Source organism: Suillus clintonianus, assembly GCF_016758775.1.
Source record: "Suillus clintonianus strain FC179 chromosome Unknown DEU56scaffold_130, whole genome shotgun sequence".
In the NCBI taxonomy this organism is placed as follows: domain Eukaryota; kingdom Fungi; phylum Basidiomycota; class Agaricomycetes; order Boletales; family Suillaceae; genus Suillus; species Suillus clintonianus.
Window position 1 is genome coordinate 87,070 of NW_024539354.1, and position 16,480 is coordinate 103,549.

General features: G+C 49.1%; 5 protein-coding genes across 5 annotated transcripts; 2 read left to right on the forward strand and 3 right to left on the reverse strand.

Moving 5' to 3' along the window:
- Positions 1–333: 333 nt before the first annotated feature.
- Positions 334–2,007, reverse strand: DEU56DRAFT_835195 (Alpha/Beta hydrolase protein). Its single transcript, XM_041354745.1, has 8 exons — positions 1,848–2,007; positions 1,514–1,797; positions 1,352–1,467; positions 1,194–1,299; positions 1,046–1,136; positions 831–991; positions 609–775; positions 334–558 (listed from the first exon to the last, which is right to left on the reverse strand). The coding sequence occupies exons 1-8, from the start codon at positions 1,988–1,990 to the stop codon at positions 457–459; spliced, it is 1,170 nt and encodes a 389-aa protein (XP_041202723.1). The 5' UTR covers positions 1,991–2,007; the 3' UTR covers positions 334–456.
- A 48-nt stretch (positions 2,008–2,055) lies between these two features.
- Positions 2,056–2,794, forward strand: DEU56DRAFT_112215 (uncharacterized protein). The gene is made up of 2 exons (XM_041344609.1): positions 2,056–2,517; positions 2,573–2,794. Exon 1 carries the CDS (start codon positions 2,118–2,120, stop codon positions 2,514–2,516), a length of 399 nt encoding a protein of 132 aa, XP_041202724.1. The 5' UTR covers positions 2,056–2,117; the 3' UTR covers position 2,517; positions 2,573–2,794.
- Positions 2,795–3,584: 790 nt separating this feature from the next.
- DEU56DRAFT_835199 (uncharacterized protein) lies at positions 3,585–5,302 on the forward strand. The gene is made up of 6 exons (XM_041354746.1): positions 3,585–4,015; positions 4,070–4,289; positions 4,359–4,541; positions 4,602–4,742; positions 4,808–5,013; positions 5,065–5,302. Exons 2-6 carry the CDS (start codon positions 4,077–4,079, stop codon positions 5,141–5,143), a joined length of 822 nt encoding a protein of 273 aa, XP_041202725.1. The 5' UTR covers positions 3,585–4,015; positions 4,070–4,076; the 3' UTR covers positions 5,144–5,302.
- Positions 5,303–9,145: 3,843 nt separating this feature from the next.
- DEU56DRAFT_746893 (uncharacterized protein) lies at positions 9,146–11,523 on the reverse strand (the record flags this gene model as incomplete). The annotated part of the gene is made up of 5 exons (XM_041349235.1): positions 9,146–10,618; positions 10,670–11,043; positions 11,097–11,269; positions 11,318–11,372; positions 11,445–11,523. The coding sequence occupies 5 exons, from the start codon at positions 11,521–11,523 to the stop codon at positions 9,146–9,148; spliced, it is 2,154 nt and encodes a 717-aa protein (XP_041202726.1).
- Positions 11,524–11,612: 89 nt separating this feature from the next.
- Positions 11,613–14,053, reverse strand: DEU56DRAFT_112253 (uncharacterized protein). The gene is made up of 9 exons (XM_041344610.1): positions 13,765–14,053; positions 13,668–13,711; positions 13,594–13,611; positions 13,318–13,529; positions 13,003–13,069; positions 12,682–12,956; positions 12,478–12,608; positions 11,987–12,025; positions 11,613–11,925 (listed from the first exon to the last, which is right to left on the reverse strand). The coding sequence occupies exons 1-9, from the start codon at positions 13,899–13,901 to the stop codon at positions 11,892–11,894; spliced, it is 957 nt and encodes a 318-aa protein (XP_041202727.1). The 5' UTR covers positions 13,902–14,053; the 3' UTR covers positions 11,613–11,891.
- Between the last annotated feature and the right edge of the window lie 2,427 nt (positions 14,054–16,480).

Sequence of the window (16,480 nt, forward strand, 5' to 3'; positions counted from 1 at the left end):
TCGGGCGTCGTAAAAGATGACTATCTTGCGAGCGTTAAGGTCATAGTTTGGCAATTCGTTTGGTATTGCAAAATGGTTCGCCTTCCGTCATGACGACTCCACCAGTACTGAAAACGCTCACTAGAGAGCTAGAAAAACTTGTTTTAGCCTTCGAGTCTTTCAAAGCCTGGACGAAAAGATGACAGAGACGGGAGAAGATTCAAGCTAGCTATGACTCAGTATTAAGTAATAAGGTCATACATGTTTTTCTAACATTAGAGGACTGCGTGGGAATTTTAGATCAGAGTTATATGCATAACTTGAGAGTTGGGCGGGTTTTATTGCACTTCGCAAAGTGATCACACTTCATATGTGTGTACCGTGTCTTGGACCGAGACCGTAATTCAGGTTGTCGCACGCAACAAACGAACTATAAAAAAAGGCAAACAGCCAAAGACATATCTTACTACTTGTACTCTAAACCTCCCCGACCCTCTTGATAACGTTCCCTCGAACCACAACGCGTTCATTGCGCTTCCAGAAATCTGCCAGAATTTCTGCTAGTTTCGTTGGATCATCCTAAGTTCACATCAATATACAAGGCGTTTATTGCAAAAAAACCGACGAACCTCGTGTACGAGATGTCCCACACCCGAACCAGCCATGACTTCAAGCCAGAATTTGCCCTGCATCTGGCCGACCATAAGTGTCGTGTCAAGGCGCTCTGCGCCTGCTAATACTAAGAGCCGTGCAGAGCGGAGGCCGAGGAATAAAGACGAAAGCGACGGGAACCAGCCTGAAAGAAAAATCAGAGTCATTGATGCAAGTCAAAAGAGCAACTGTAGACTTACTGTCCCAGTATGGTGCCGTTGACCGAAGCGGCGTACGCCACTTGTATTTGAACCCAATATTTGCGCGTGTGCTGGGCGTCAGAGGGGAGTCGGCGGGAACAACGATAGATGGAATTGAAACACGGGCAGAAGTGGGGTTATGGATGAGGCCCGTATTGACGCTGTATGAACGAGTTTGAATATAACATCTATCGAAGGTGAAACGAAACACGGACTGCCACTCGACTGCTTCCTCAACGCTATCGAAACCCTCGGGTCGAGAGTTGAGAATCGCGTGCATGTGAGGCAGCGCTTCTACTGCTGTGCCTATTGGTGATGGGTTAAACTCGTGCAATTCACAGAATTTTGTGTAGCACCAAGTACCTTCTACTACATCCAAAACGGCCACTCCCGCTATATCATATTTGCGTTGCTGAAGTATGGGACACGCGCGAACGCATACAGATCCTCCCATGCTGTGTCCAACAAGCTATTCAGAGAGTTATTGACTCGAGATGCGTTAAAGAGAGAATAGAGCTCACCATTAACGGTGGAGCTGCTGCCGCATCTGGGTAAATCGTTTGCAGCAGAGCACAGAAATCCTCCACGAGAACATTAATTGATAGGTCCTCATCAGACTCAGATGATATCGTCTTTCCTGAAACATGGTGAGTATTCCACGTTCCTCTGAAGCGAATGCGTACCATGTCTTCTCGCATCAAATGCCAGAACACCGACGGTATCCCTCATGACCTCACTAATCTCTTTCGCGAGACATGCGAAACTTGTACCTGCATATCCTGCGCCGTGGTGGAATACGATGACACCCCCTCCGTCGTACTTCGGGGGAGTGTAATATACCCGAACATCAAGGGCTCGGGTGGGGAGTGATACCTGCAATGCCTGAGAAAAATATGAAGCAGGACTTAATGGCTTGAATTCGGGATTTGGTGGCTTTGGTGTTCTGGTAGACGTGCTTGGCCGTGGTCTATACAGCAATGAGAGAGAAAAGGATTGAATGAATGGAAGGTAACATACACTGGGGGTGGCCCCATGCCAGTCGGGAGTTCGCCGATTTCATCAGCAACCTCAGATTGCTCATCATCATCCTCGTCGCTTGGTGGTAGCTGCGGTAACTTTGCTATTCGAGCACTGATTGCAGAACGATATAGCGAGCTCATCTTGACGAACACAATCGTGAATCAGGAGAACGCGTCCAAATTCGGATCGTTCAACCGCTGCTTTGTTGATTAGTAAGCGAACGTTGTCCAGCAAATTGACTTTGCCATTGACCATTTGCAAGGTCTCATGATGGCGTCGCTGTTCCGCATAACGTCGAACAACATATTCAAGCCATCCTCGTCACGGTCTTTCGCGACAGCGGTATCAAAGCAACCAGCTTCTAAATCAGAACCAAACACCCACTTCAAAATCACTCTCCGCCGCTCCGCCATTGCACTAGGCGAACGGAAGAAGGAAACCCTGGTAGCGCTTGGTCTGCATAGACGTATGCAGACTGTGTTTCATGTGCACAGCCCAGAGGCTGCAGGAAAAATTCTCAAAGTGAAGGAATTAGTCGAGGTTGAGAATGTACCAGCAAAGGCCGTACGCTCTCAGTCAGAGCAGAGGAAGGAGAGGAAGGCATCGAGAGGGTACCAGGTGCAGGGGTCAAAGCTTGGAGGACTTGCATGGGAAGCTTCACGATGAGGTATGTTTATTCCGTGCTCTTTCGTTTCTGCACTCACTCGCTTCCCAAATCAAAGACCACATCATCCCATTGGCTGGAAGTCTTTTTCTTCTCATCACCTTGTCTATTACCAGCTTTCCCTTAGTTGCATGCCTGCCAGCTAAACGATGGGGCCTTTGTCGTTATTTGAAGATTCAATAACCTTTCCAGGTGGTGCCTGTATTCGCTCCCTGCCCACCACGCTCGGCTTTGATTCACCCATCGGAATGATGAAACCCATGGTGCGGCTTTCATATTTCGAAGCAGATGCCTCGTGGCTCCATTGGGCTCCATCGAGGTCCCGATCATTTCTGTTGCTGGGTGTCGGTGCCTTATCCACACTGCTTTGACCGGAAAAACGTGTCAGTGACTACCTGATTAATCGTTGACATACATCTCAAGCATTGCAAGCTATAAATGCCGTTCCTGCTGTACCATGAGTTGCCCCTCAATCTAATACCGGAGTCCAACGGCACCCCGAATGCATCGCAGATTATCCGCCACTACGATCGCTCCTCACAGAAGTCAATTATTCATGCACCACGCAGATGCTCTTGGAGCGATACATGAGGCATGTCTCCTGGACCTCGTCATCACAGTCACATTAGAATGGTGGACGTCCTTGAGTAGCAAGCTGTGCAGTCCTTGCCGTACACGTTCATGTTCTTTATTTATTTCATTCTGCTCACATTATTCAGCGAATCGTTGGCGAAGTACATATCCGTGACATCCGCGGGCAGTTCGCCGAGGATTGGCCTTGAATCATTCGCCAAGTGCATCCCCCTAAAAGTCATGGGATATAATGTACGGACTGTCTAGAATTTGAACATAAACTCCCGCCTCTTCAAGGTCTTTACATATGTTCGATTTCACCTCTAAGCACAAGCAAAGTGGTTAGCAGCTTTTCTAATACAAAGGACATTGCGATGAAATAAAGTGCGTGTGGATGTGATAGTCTGATAGATGTATTAGTTTGGTACAAGCGGGTAGTAGTGCCGTAGTGCTATATAGCTAACCTAGTACATTCAAAGTTAGCATCAATCTGCAGCAAACTGACTCGGATGTGGCCATAGTACTATCGCCCATCTTTCTAACGACACCGATGAGTCTCACGATCGTGGCTGGCAAGTACTGCTGCCAGTGGCTGCGCTCGCAGCCGTCCAAACATTCTCACTGAGCTAAAATGCCACCGCCCCTGGGGTTGGTTGGGATTCTCATGGAGAATTGTGGAGGCACTTGTTATAACAGCACAACGGTACCGAGAGCGTCTGCACCGGTACAGGCAGAAGAGACCGGACGGTCATCCCTTACCGAGTCCAGAAACGTCGTAGCCAAGTTAACCTGCGCGACACCCATCAGATTCCTGTGCAGTCGGCCTCGTGCAATCCTGCGGGAACAACAATTGCAAAATATAACTTGCTCCAATCCAAACAGCTTGTGATTCTGCTTATCCCCACCCTCGTCCAACCCTACCGGCTCCGTGAGTCGTCCGAGTAAAGTTCTCGAAAGTGTCATCTTGCTCACAAGCGCTCAGCTTTTCCATGCAGGGACGATTGCTGACTGAAGATGACTTGGAGAAGTACTTCGCATGTGGAGAGTATCCATGGACAAGTCTCGTAGTACCGCCTTCTTCAGTCAGTCTCGATTGGCAGCAGCCCCACTCTACTACATTCGATGTGGGAGGGCCCCCTCTCACAAGCCGATGTTCCAGTGGATCTCCCTCGCATGACCAATGGGTCTACAGAATTCCCGAGGCATGTACTCGCGAAGCATGATTTAGCATTCGAGAAGCTAATAACGGCCGTGCCTGATCGTACCTCTAGATTCAGCAACTACCATCGGGATCCAGGACGAATCCTTCCTGTTGCACCCCAATTCTTGGCCCAGATCCGATGTCAGAAGCAAACATATGGACGCGGATGGTGACGCGCTCATCATTGAAGCGTTCTCGGCGGTTCATGAGCTACGACATGCAACAAGACGTTCTTAACGTCGTACGGATTGATGTGAGCGCTAGACTCGTATTCTGTTCTTGCTGGCAGGTTACCTCATACATTACACTGCAGGACTCATTGAGTGCAGAGAGCGTGACAGTGGTGGAGATGCCGAGTTCTCTGTTGAAGCCGGTATCATACATCGGCAATAAACCGCCAGAGAAAACAATGGACACCTTTGATGAAAAGTCATTAAAGTCCATCCAATCCGACGTGAGTACTATCCCAATTTGTCATCTCGATCTATCCATGAGTTTCATGATATCCCTGCATATTAGTCTACACATTCCATAGGTTGCGCTGCCGAAGCGAAATCCGAGGGGAAGGGTAAAGGGATCGAGAAGCGAATCCCCTCTGATACCTGCTTCCTATCAAAGCTACGTCTAAACAAAGCATGGAATCGGCTGCGCTGCTGGACGACTACGGCACTCAAAGACATGAAGAGTCGAACTGTGCGTTTATCATCAGCTACTCGGCCGATAAGGTAGGTGAACCAGCACGCTGTGCCGCAGTGGATTAAATTTTATGCTATCAGGCTGGCCGGCGGCTGCACGGATCAACGTGATATTTGGAGATACCCTCAAAGAAACGACGATAGAGGACAACCTAATTGAGCGATATAACTTACTAGATGACGACATAACGAACGCTCCTCATATCAGCGCCTGTGGACATTCTACATTTTGGGAGGAATGGACTCATATTCTCATGTTGATCACAAACAAATGTATGATATTGGATTTCGTAGCGATATAAGATTGTACATGTACCTCTATTCGTGGTCGTGCAGGACTAGAGCAACGGGTAGAATTTCCTTTGTAAATTCTTAAGAATTCTTTGTCGGGAGCACCACGGGCTTCCATTCTATTGTGGATATAAGCAAACGACCTTGCTGTGCCTGTACACATGTCTTTCAAGATCCTTTAAAAACACAAGTACAAGCAAGCAAGTTCTTTATATCAGTCACAAGTCAGAACTTTGCCGATTTCAAGTAAACAAAGAATAGAATTTATCCCAGGGATGACAACGTACTTACATCGTGTAGTCTTTGCGAGTCCTATGTGAACGGAAACGAGCAGGAGTGGATAGCCCGTACGTGCGAGATCTTCGCCAAACTTGAAAGCCTCCGGGCTTGGAGACCTAGGGAGGAAGTTGGGGCAGGGATCAGTGGCGGGTGCTTTGACATCGGGAAGCCCGCGGTGGGAGAATCAGGGTGGTCGGTGACGGCCATGGTTGGGACGATCAATGAGGTGCCGGAGCGCTTCTTGCCTCGTAGAGAGGATGAGGGTGATGATGAGGTCGACATGGAGGTGGGAGGAATGACGGGGGAGCGATGGGAATGCTGTAGGGGGGTATATAAACCCGAAAGAAAGCTTTGAATGGCGTTGAGCACACGCAAAGACGCAAAGAAGCTGTTGATGACGACACCGGCCCGCCTCGGCAGCCGATACCGAAGACCGCACGCGTCGTCGTGCGGTTCATACTCGTTCCTCGCACCTATGTAGAACTGGGGTCAAATAATGTATTTCAATATACAATGCCCAGAGCATCCAGCTACCAGAAGGCTACTCGCCTGTTTTATCCACAATCATGGTATATAGTTGTCAAGTAACCATGTTTCCATACTTGTACTAGGTCAACTGCTTGCAGAAGTCGCCAATGCCATGGTCCCGGTCCCAAATTTCAGAGCAGTGAATCAATGCAAGTCTAGAACATGCACATTGCATACCCCTACTATGGGCCATTTTGCCACCCTCCGTAACAGCAAGCATAACGATAGCAGAGACATTAATGATAAGCAGAGTGAGTCCTCCGATATTTCGAAGCCGCAGCAGATCGTAAGCTTTCCTTTGACGTGGCATGTCGCCGAGAAGGACAAGCGCAGCACAGGACCCTTGAACGTGCACGGACATCCAGTACAAAAACCTGCGTTATCATGATCCTGGCGAAACGGAGATGCTCTGATGCTCTGATGCTCTGATGTCGGAGAATCGAAGAGGTTTGTTAACTTGTATCAAACTTGATCCGTAAGAATGCAAAAGTATGCGCCCCTCGTATCAGATAGCCTATAGCGACCTTGATGATAAGCTCAATATTAATCAATGGGGTTCCCAGGCTTGCCGCATCTAAAGCGTTCGACTCACCTGCCATGACATACTCGGTGAAAAGGACGAAAACCGGAACACGAAGGTTCTTGGCTATCTGAAAATCTATATTTTCCCACTGTGCAAAGCACGGGGCTATTCGAAATGCCCAGTTGGATGATCCGCCGACTTCTGTGACTCGAAGTGCCTCACTGTTGGTGTGAGAGAGGATAATTGGTGTTGGGTAGGGTATATGTTGCAAGGAACAGCACTCGTAAGATATTGTTGCGCCAGGCCCGCAGATAAGCACGATGGAAGCACCAAAAAAAATAAAACGCCAGAAAAATCGTCGCATTGCGAATATTGCAAGTGCATTCAATACTTCTGCCAATTTCTGGGGTCTTCGTCGTATCATATCAAATCCTCTTGTTCCATGGTTAGCGTAGATGGCCGCTCCAGTTCCTACAGTGATGAACGGCTGCACAAGCGTACAATGACAAGGAGAACGATCAACTCACATTTCTCATTTCGGAGTACCGTCGCACCGAAACGATACCCCATCACTGACGTTTAGTACTCCGCAGCCATACTAGTAGCCGGCAAAATCACATTACCGTCCTCTAGTAGCTTCAATCTGATGCTGAACTCAGGCTATAAGACCCCGCCGTGTTCCGACATCGTCGGCCACAGAGCCGAGAACGTTGAAAGATGTCAATCCAACATTAACGGGAACTTCGTCGGACTCGTTGAAGTCACGGTATCCTTGCAAGTTGCACTCGGATCTATCATGCTGGGACCCGGCCGATGATGCGTGTACATCTGGCGAAGGTTTAATAGATAGTTCTAGTGTTACATGTCGCGGCATCGGCATCGGCATCGGCATCGACGTCGACGACGGGCCTAATAGAATTAATGTCGTAGTCACCAACCCAGTGGCACCGCATACCAAATTCAAAATCGTCCAAGTATCTGTGAGTCGATCGAACGATGAAAGAGCTGTTATCCTCAAGCTGTGATTGGCCCTCTCAGACCACCACGACCTGTTACTACGAGGGGTAAAGTTGTTGAAATCGAAATCGTCGCATTTTGCGTGCAGGTTCGAATACTTCCTTGTCCCACATTTGTGAGTCGATCGAACGACGAAAGGGTTAACTGACCTCAAACGATGCCATATCCTCAAGTTGTGATTGGCCCTCTCGAACCAACTTGATTGAACAACGGCATGGGACGGGCACTCTGGGAAGGACACACAGCAATTAACGTATCTTCCAGGCCCAGAATTCAACCGTGCATATCATGAGACCCCCACCCAAAAAAAAAGGTGTAGCAGAAAAACATCGGAGAACATGAGAAAACGCACATCCTGAGCAAAGACTCCTCCGAATCATGATCGTCCGGAAGTGCCAATGAACCTGTGAAAGTGACAGCGACACCCGACCCGCACAGACCCACACCAGTCACCAGCGATCCCATCCACCACGAAGTTAACGAAATATTTTTTATACAAAAAAGGTGACAGAACTAACACTGACAAGTATTTGGTTGAGTTTAGACCAGGAACGTTGAACTTGAAGCGCCAGAGCATCCGAGTCGTTTGACACAAGGTTTTAGCTGAAGCGCTCGTCGCTAACTCTTGTCATGACGAAAGTTTGAGTGACACCACCACAAACATGATTAATTTTATAGTGTTCTTGGTCATGTGGCGCATCCGCCACAATCCAGAAGGACGTCATGTATGTAACGAATATAAAAATGACAGACAGAACTGACAGTTGACCAGGAACGACGAGGTCGAAGCGCGCCGCCAGAGCATCGTTTGACACAAGGTTTTAGCTGAAGCGTAACGCGTAACGCGTTCCCATGGGTCCCCGGTCCCAGCCCGCGCCGTCCGCGTCATGACGCGCATATACCTTTCAATGACACCACCACATAATTAATTTTGATAGAGTTCATGACCACATGAAAAAGCACCTTGAAAAACTCTATCTTGCTTCAACCATTTAACCAGTACGCAGTCCTGACTCCTCGCGATTGTCTCCTAAGCCGCGGCCTCTCATTCTCATTTCTCGATTTTCAAATTCGGTAAAGGATCATCAGCGCGACGAAATAGAAATGTGGGGAGATAGATGTCCCCTCCTATGGAAATGTGAATGCAAATGCGCTGGCAACAACATTTCGAATTCTTCGGACTTTGCTTTGTTTTGTTTTGTTTTGTAACGTACTGTAGCTATGGCTGGTAGTGGCAGCGTACGTATGTATGTAATGATCAGTATACTACTACTTGTGTTCGTACACGGGTGCTGCACGCCGTATACATCAGAATAAGGTATCAAAAAATCGTCGACCAATGCCAAAGAAGCCAAAGAAAAAGGTAAGCGACACCGTGACAGCACCCAAGAGGAAGAAAGAAAAAGAAAAAATAACAATGTCCAACTGGAACAAATAGCCTTAGGTATTGGTGGAAGACGTACGGTATTTTCACAACAGAAAAAATGAAGATGACAAGAATGAAGATGAAGAAAGGAGAACGGTTTAGTGCCGTGGCGCGTTCAAACCAACCCTCGATGAATGTTTGTCGCTCGTGTGACGAGCACGCTCGGGAAGCGCTGCGACGTGACGCTGTGAGACAGCATTTGGAACGCCAAGTAGAGTGCGATCGCCATTCACAATGAAAGCTCCCTTCTCAGCAACTGCGTTCTTTTCTAATTGGGCACGTTTGGCGTTGGCCGGACCCAGCGTCTGCGAAGGAAGGCGCTTGAAAGCAGGTCGAAACATCTCGTTCTCCGAGCTTCCCGTGCAGTCAGACGCGACAGAAGACTCTCTTGACCCATCTCTCGACCCGCTTTGTGTGCTCGAACTCCCCATGCTGCTAACGCGAGGTACAGGCAACGAAATGGACATCCCATTCATAGGAGGCGCTGCTCCCTTCACAGGAGGCAGATGAGGCGACACGAACGCATGCGAAAGCGACGACGCCGACGAAGAACTGGATGGACGGCTGACATTCAAGTCAAAATTGGCATTCAACTGCGAATGTGTGGTATCTGTGCGACAATTAGTGCCACGTGCACCTGAAGAAACAGTGGCGGGTGGGCTTGGACGCGTACCTCGCCGTTTGGGGAGGTTGAGGTTGAGCGATGCATTGCGAGCATTGACAGCAGCTTCATAGCTCCGGAGGTCTTCAGGGTTGCCATGTAGCGTGCTGCGCATTCCCTCTGCGTGCCCGTTTGTCATGCCAGGCAGGGCTCGCTCTACGGTGGGTGTTTTGGAACTTGGGAGAGAGGATACTCGAACTCTTCGGCGTGGAGAGGGAGATTGCGGCATGGCGCCTGGCGCTTCTGAGTTAGGTCCACTCATGGGCGTGCGCATGAACGTCTTCCACAAAATATCGCTATCACGACCCAAGCCAGGCGTGGGCAACGCAGAGAGGGACATGCCACGGTCTCTGAGCTGCTGTTGTGACAGCGCCTTGGGCGGCATCGGAGTAGCATTCGGGGAATGAGGTCGCATATTCATCGCTGCGTTTGAAAAAAAAGGTACACCATCTGTTGAGAGCCCAGCAAGGACATTTGGGTCGTCAATTGACATGAGTCCAAATGCGGAGGAGAACCCGCCTTCACCGCCTCGAGAATGTTCTGGTTGCTGGTCGTGGGATTCAGGCGCAGAGGGAGAGGACATAGAGTCTCTTCGACGTTGAGGGTCAAGCAGCATACGCTGTTGAAAATCCTCTGATGCGCCCTGGTACATGTCCCCCGCAGAGAGGGGGAGATGGACATTGGACGAAGTAGCGCTGGAAGGGATGGATTGCGAAGCGCTACTACCGTCGCTATAATCAACAGAGCCTCTGCGAGGCCGATAGGCTGACCCAATGAAGGACCCGGTGAACATTTCTGAGCTGAAATCATCTAAACCGTCCGCACCATATTGATTTTGTGAGAAAGCTTCGTCCAAAGACGCGAACTGGGGTGGACTAGTTTGGGCAACGGACAATCCTGGGTTTGTGCTCTCTCCCCATCCAAGCCAGGACTGGTTATGGTCCGAGTAAAGTTCAGGGACAAGTACGGATGAACCTTGAGGATTTGCAAGCATGGGAGCGCCGGCATGACGCAAGAGCTCAGCTTGGACCCGATTTCTTCCAGCGATATCGGAGTCGGAAGATATGGACATGGGAAGATGTACGGCGTTTGCTGACGAAGCAAAGCCATGATTGAAGGAGAATGGGGTTGGGTAAAGCGGATCACCCGAAGAAGTATCCATACTGGGTACGCTCACAGGGGGAGGGCCAAGGATAAAGTCATCCATTGATAGACGTCCATTGCCGAGAGATGAGACTGAAGCGGGACGAGGGACATGATGACCTGGGCCACTTGGTGCGGTTTGGCGGTGAAACTTGACGTAAGTGCATCGACTCTTGCGTTGTACGCACTTGGCTATATAAGATAAATGTGAGAATAGAATCGTGGGTTCTGGGGGGTGAACGTACAACAAGGGTTGCAACCGTCGCACGGTAAGCTTGATTGGACACATTGGTCACATGCCTGCTTTGAAGTAGTTGCTCTCGAGGTTGACGCAGAGCCCTTGCGACGACCGTTTGTTGCAGATTGAGGTGGTTTTTCGTTCGCATGACACTTGTTGACGTGTCGTGATAAAAGATCGCTGATGGGGAATGAGATCGAGAAAAAAAGGGATTTTTATGGAATTTACCTCCGTGCAAATTGGTCTCCGCAGTACTGACACTTGTATGGACGATCACCTGTGTCTGTGTGGGATGAGTGAAATGATCATGGAGCAATGGACAGGGGGTGGATGAGGTGGAGTAGAATGAACGTACGTGATCGCATGTGACGAGCTACATGTTGTGGACGAGTAAAGGTTGCTTGACAGACTGGACATTGATGATCACCGCCCATTTGAAGAATTGTGAGTAGGAGGATGTCGATGGTAGTCGTGGACGAGTGGATACCTATCCGATGACACAATCCTCATTCACATATTTATCCTTACCAAAACACCTGGATCTATACTTTCGGAGAAGGCCGTTATGATGTCATACATACCTTATCGGCAAGCACTGCTTTTCTTGTTACATACAACTTGATCTCTCCTAACTGTCATTGTTTCATTCTCCTACTGTTCTCGTATACCCTCCCTCGACCTCCACTCTGCTCTTTGCTCTCTTTGCTCTCCTCCTCTTTAAACAAAAACTTTAACAATTACATTCCCCCGTCGTCAAGACAATCCTGCTGGCAATTTAGCGTGTGACGCAATTTGATGTCATCTATTTGCGCGAGATCGTAGCGGAGATCAACCCGCTGCAAACACGCACACTGACGTCAGTTTCATCAAAACACTCCTACGAAACGTGTCCTTCACCTTGGTGCGGAGACGGGCACGAACACTTCAGCATTCGCCCTATCACCGTAAATTTAATCAGTAATCTCCCTCGTCATCATAGGGCTATAAACATGAATAGCAGATCACCGCCGGGCGTCTGGTAATAGCTTCCGCGAGAAGTTAACCCAAGCGTCATTGCATTGCCATTCAATGAGGGATCACCACCCTCGTTGTCCTGGCCCTCAATGCACCCGGATCGCCGCGACAGGAACAGTGCGAACAACCTCACGCCGCATACCCAATCTCACGCCCGCTTCCTCGTCAGAGTATGCCGGCATTCTAGGGGCTGATGCCAAGCTACCCCTTAATTAGAAATTCCCGTGTCGCGTCATGAGTTATCGCGCGACAGCAACACCCCCCTTCGATCATCACGCTCAGAGGTAGCAGTAGCATAACCATCGCAGTTGCGATCCCCATCCTCAGCGAAAAACGACAAGAAACACAACAAAAAAAATCGAATGATACTCAACGGTGTAATGTTATCCACCCCGATATACTGCATATTAATCGGGATATAGTGCTTGTTTGGCAGCTTGTACGTGACGGAGTCAACGCCCGCATTTTCCGCGATGACGCGTTGCCCCATCTTAAACAACGTTGCCTGTCGTTAAATAGAATTCATCGATGATCCATCAGAAACGTGCACAACACGGGGATAGAAGCCTATGACGCACTTGCACACTAGCGCTCGCATCTAGGGCAAAGATATCAAGCGTTGCATCTCTCGCCCGTGCCGCAACATCAACTGCGTCCCATACGCTACCGTGTGCGAAGCCCTCTGGGACAGTGAAGTCCAGTTTCTTCGCATCAGTGGGAGAGCTGAGCGATAAGGGTGCAAAGGTATACGTCAGGTCCACAGAGGTCGACAAGATACGATCGTCCACTTCAGGGAGCGTAGTGTACTCGTCCTGGACGTATCCATAAAACGCAGAACCACCCGACTTGAGCACTATAATGTGTGAACACAGACTCGGGAGCACAAGGATAAGGCTCACCCAAGAGATCGGTAATTCCCGAAGTCACTTTAGCAGTGAGCTTGTCCTTTCCAGCAGAGGCATCGACCTGGGGAGAAGAAAAGAAAAGGAACGTAAGAAAAAGTTTGATAAGCTCTATATATACGTTTCAGAAACAGTGGGGTGATAGAAGCAGGAGAGGAGTGTCTCGACCCGAGGAGGTTGCCGCAGCCGGAAGCTGATGGCAACTTGGCAAGGAAACGCTCCACCTCAGCGAGTACAAAGTTTCGCTCCACCCCGCCAAGTCGGAATCCGAGAACCAGGAAGCCTGGACGGCGTTAAAATTAAAATTCGTACCTCGACCTCGACCGTTTGCCTGTCGTTCCCGTCCCTAACGAACGAATGAGGGTGCGGGTCGCCATTCGCACTCAACGCGATCCGCGACCACCGCAACTTCTCCAAAGTGACGATCGCACGGTGCAAGTGCGCATACTTGGAAAGAATGTGGGTCCCCACATGCAACGCAAACCGTTCCGGGCTGAGGATGTGGGGTGAAGTCTTGGCAAGATCTAATCGCCAAAGGGTGTCTCGGTTAGCCTGTTACCTGCCTTCTCCATCAACAAGTGCACGTACAATAGGTGATGTTCTTTACTGTGGCAAACGGCATGCGGTGAGCGTCTGCAGGACCATTGAGCAAATGCACATACTAGAGTCAGTGGCGACCACGACAGAGTTGTCTGCAACCGTGTAGCTGCATACTCAACTGTCAGAGACGGCAGGATTCACGACAGACTAATCACTGACCTAGTCTCGATATCGCCCTCCACGAGTACCGTCACGTTATATTCCACGACTTGATGAAACTCGCCATCCCGGACAACGCGAAAGACGCGAACGAGGTCTTTGCCGTATCTAGCGCTCGTAAGAACTGATTCAGACATGACCGACAATTGCAACGGTGCTAGGCTCGCAGATTCAGATAGTTCCAAGTTCCGACTAGTACGTTTGACCTTGGGATCCGACCCTCTAGGAGGTTTATAGATTGATACTACGGAGAACCGTCGACGTAGCGGAACACCACATGATGCTAAAATCGGAAAGATAAGCGAATAGCGGCCAAGGTCTGAGTCAGCCTTGCTAGTTAAGCGTTGATCAGGTCATAATCCTTCCCCTGATCATGCATCATGTCCAGTTGGATATCTCATTTTTAACCAGTTCCGCCGACTACGAAGCCCATGGCCAAAACCACTTTATTTCCACATTTTAACCCTCCAATTTGTTCTCTGAATCAGCAGTTTTCCTACTGTAGATGGTTTTCTGGCAAGATACTCTGTCGTCTCCTTCCGAAGTTAAAGGAGCGAATCCACAGCCTGGTACCTGTTCTCATGCGAACTGCTTATCTCGTGTCCAAGTCATCTGAACAACCCTGTAATACAGGAGTGCTATTCTTTGCGCGCCACCACCTTCGAAATCGGTTTCTTCCCGAGGATTCCCGCATTAGCAAAGCAATCAGATAAGAAAGATGTCGTCTAAGAAGATGCCATGGATTAGTGCACACACAGGGTTGCCCCAGACATGCTCGAAAGTGCACTTGCATGCCCACGAAGCCATCACGGAGGCCCTCAATTTGAGCGTGCTTCAGACCATGACGACTATGGAGTCCCTGTTCCCGAGGTGCGACAAATCGCTGTGAACGCTTCCGCAAACGGAGTACATCGACGGCGAGACACTGGCATCGTCCTACACTTATCTCAAGCTTTGCGTTGCTGGGACCCTCCCGTGGATATATCGGTCAGTTTCACCGCCTGCAGGGGTCTGCACAAGGAACTCTTTGGCTCAACCACAAGCTGGATGTGTCTCAGCGGATGAAACACACCCCTCGATGTTCCTCATTTCGATAACTTGTGGTGCCTTCGACCTCGCGTTGCAGTGACTGATTTCGGCCAGATAGCTGTGCGTTGAGGAGTATCGGAGAAACATTATATGGGCAGTAAAAAGTAGCCGTCGGTGTTATGATGATGTTCGGCTGTTTGTAGGTAACCTCTTGCACTACGTCACCAGAATGAGCGCCTTGGACTGCGGACCGAATCCGATGACCTGCAAGAGATAAGATTGACGGCCATTATACATCAGAAATCGAACTCGGAATAACGACTTCCATAGACGAAATCTGGTTCATCAGAACAGGTACACTAGTACTAGTACTAGGACCGCATGACCGCATACCCATGTGATTCGAAGCAGTTCCGGCGCTGGCTCGTATCAGTTACTAATACAAACAGAGAGTTTGATCATGAGTCATGAATACTCACAGATCTGAGTGAGTCAATATGAAAGTCGGATATCAAACGCACGTGCGGAATCGTTGCCTCAGGGTTTTCATATTCAAAGTGTATGGAAGGAGAAGCAGTCCGCGACTCCGTGCTGCCGTTCAGAGAGCGACGTGGCGCCGCTGGGGTCGGATCTGAGTATCTCGAAGCATGTTGGATGCTGTATGATATCTATATCCATTCTTCTAGACTAGAGGCTAGCGTGTAGTGGTTGTTGTTGCCGCATCGTTCGGAGGTCAAGAATGAATAGGGGAATTGGAGGATTTGCAAAAGAATTTCGTGAAGAGACAGTGGGAGGGCTTCGCAGACGAGACTCGTGGGTGGGCCAACTCGGTCCAGGGTGTCGGATATGTTCATGTTCAATTGCTTCGTAGAAGCCAAAATCTGAAAATGCACGCTTAAGCTTAAATTTGGCAGGACATCAGTGACACCCGACGGCGAAGCTGGAACAACAATACTTACAGATCTCAGACAGTCGTCACTGGTCACCTACTGAGCTTGAGCATCAGTTCATCGACAGACGGTAAACACCTGAACGTTGAACAGTCATACGCAAGCAAGCTATCATTTCAATATCACTTACTTGTCTACTTCACCAGCGCATATAGGCGGTTACAGAGACTGATGGTAATCATCCAGCGACTCGGACAGCAAAAAACGATAGGTCGGAATCCGTCGGATGACTGTTGAAAAGCAGACCTCTTCCGACGGTTGTCGAAGCGGTCTGACCTTCAATAAACGGCTTCCTTCCCTGATCCGTATGGAAAGCGGGAGTGATCAGCTTCTCGCTAAGCGTGTTTGTTTGGCTTTCACCTGTCAGACCCCCAATCACTCGCAGAACGTAGAGTATATATATATATATATTGGAAATCAATGGCAGGCGTAGTAAATTTACGGTTTAACAACGCTCGCTCCTCTTTGCGGTTACCAGTACGTTCCAATCGAGACTGTCGCAAATGCTGATTACCCTGTGATTTAGTGAAATGTGCGCAGCCATCTAACATTGATTGCTAATGTCATGCTGAACACCTTTTAGATTTCCGTTAACGTCTCGACTGGTCTCTATCATAACAAGACCTGCGCTCGCTGTCTTCCCCCACATTAGTTGAGTAGGATCGTGGAATCGCTGACTACCACGAAAATGGCGTCTTCACGGACAAGTAAATCGGTGGTATTGGTCACCGTGAGTC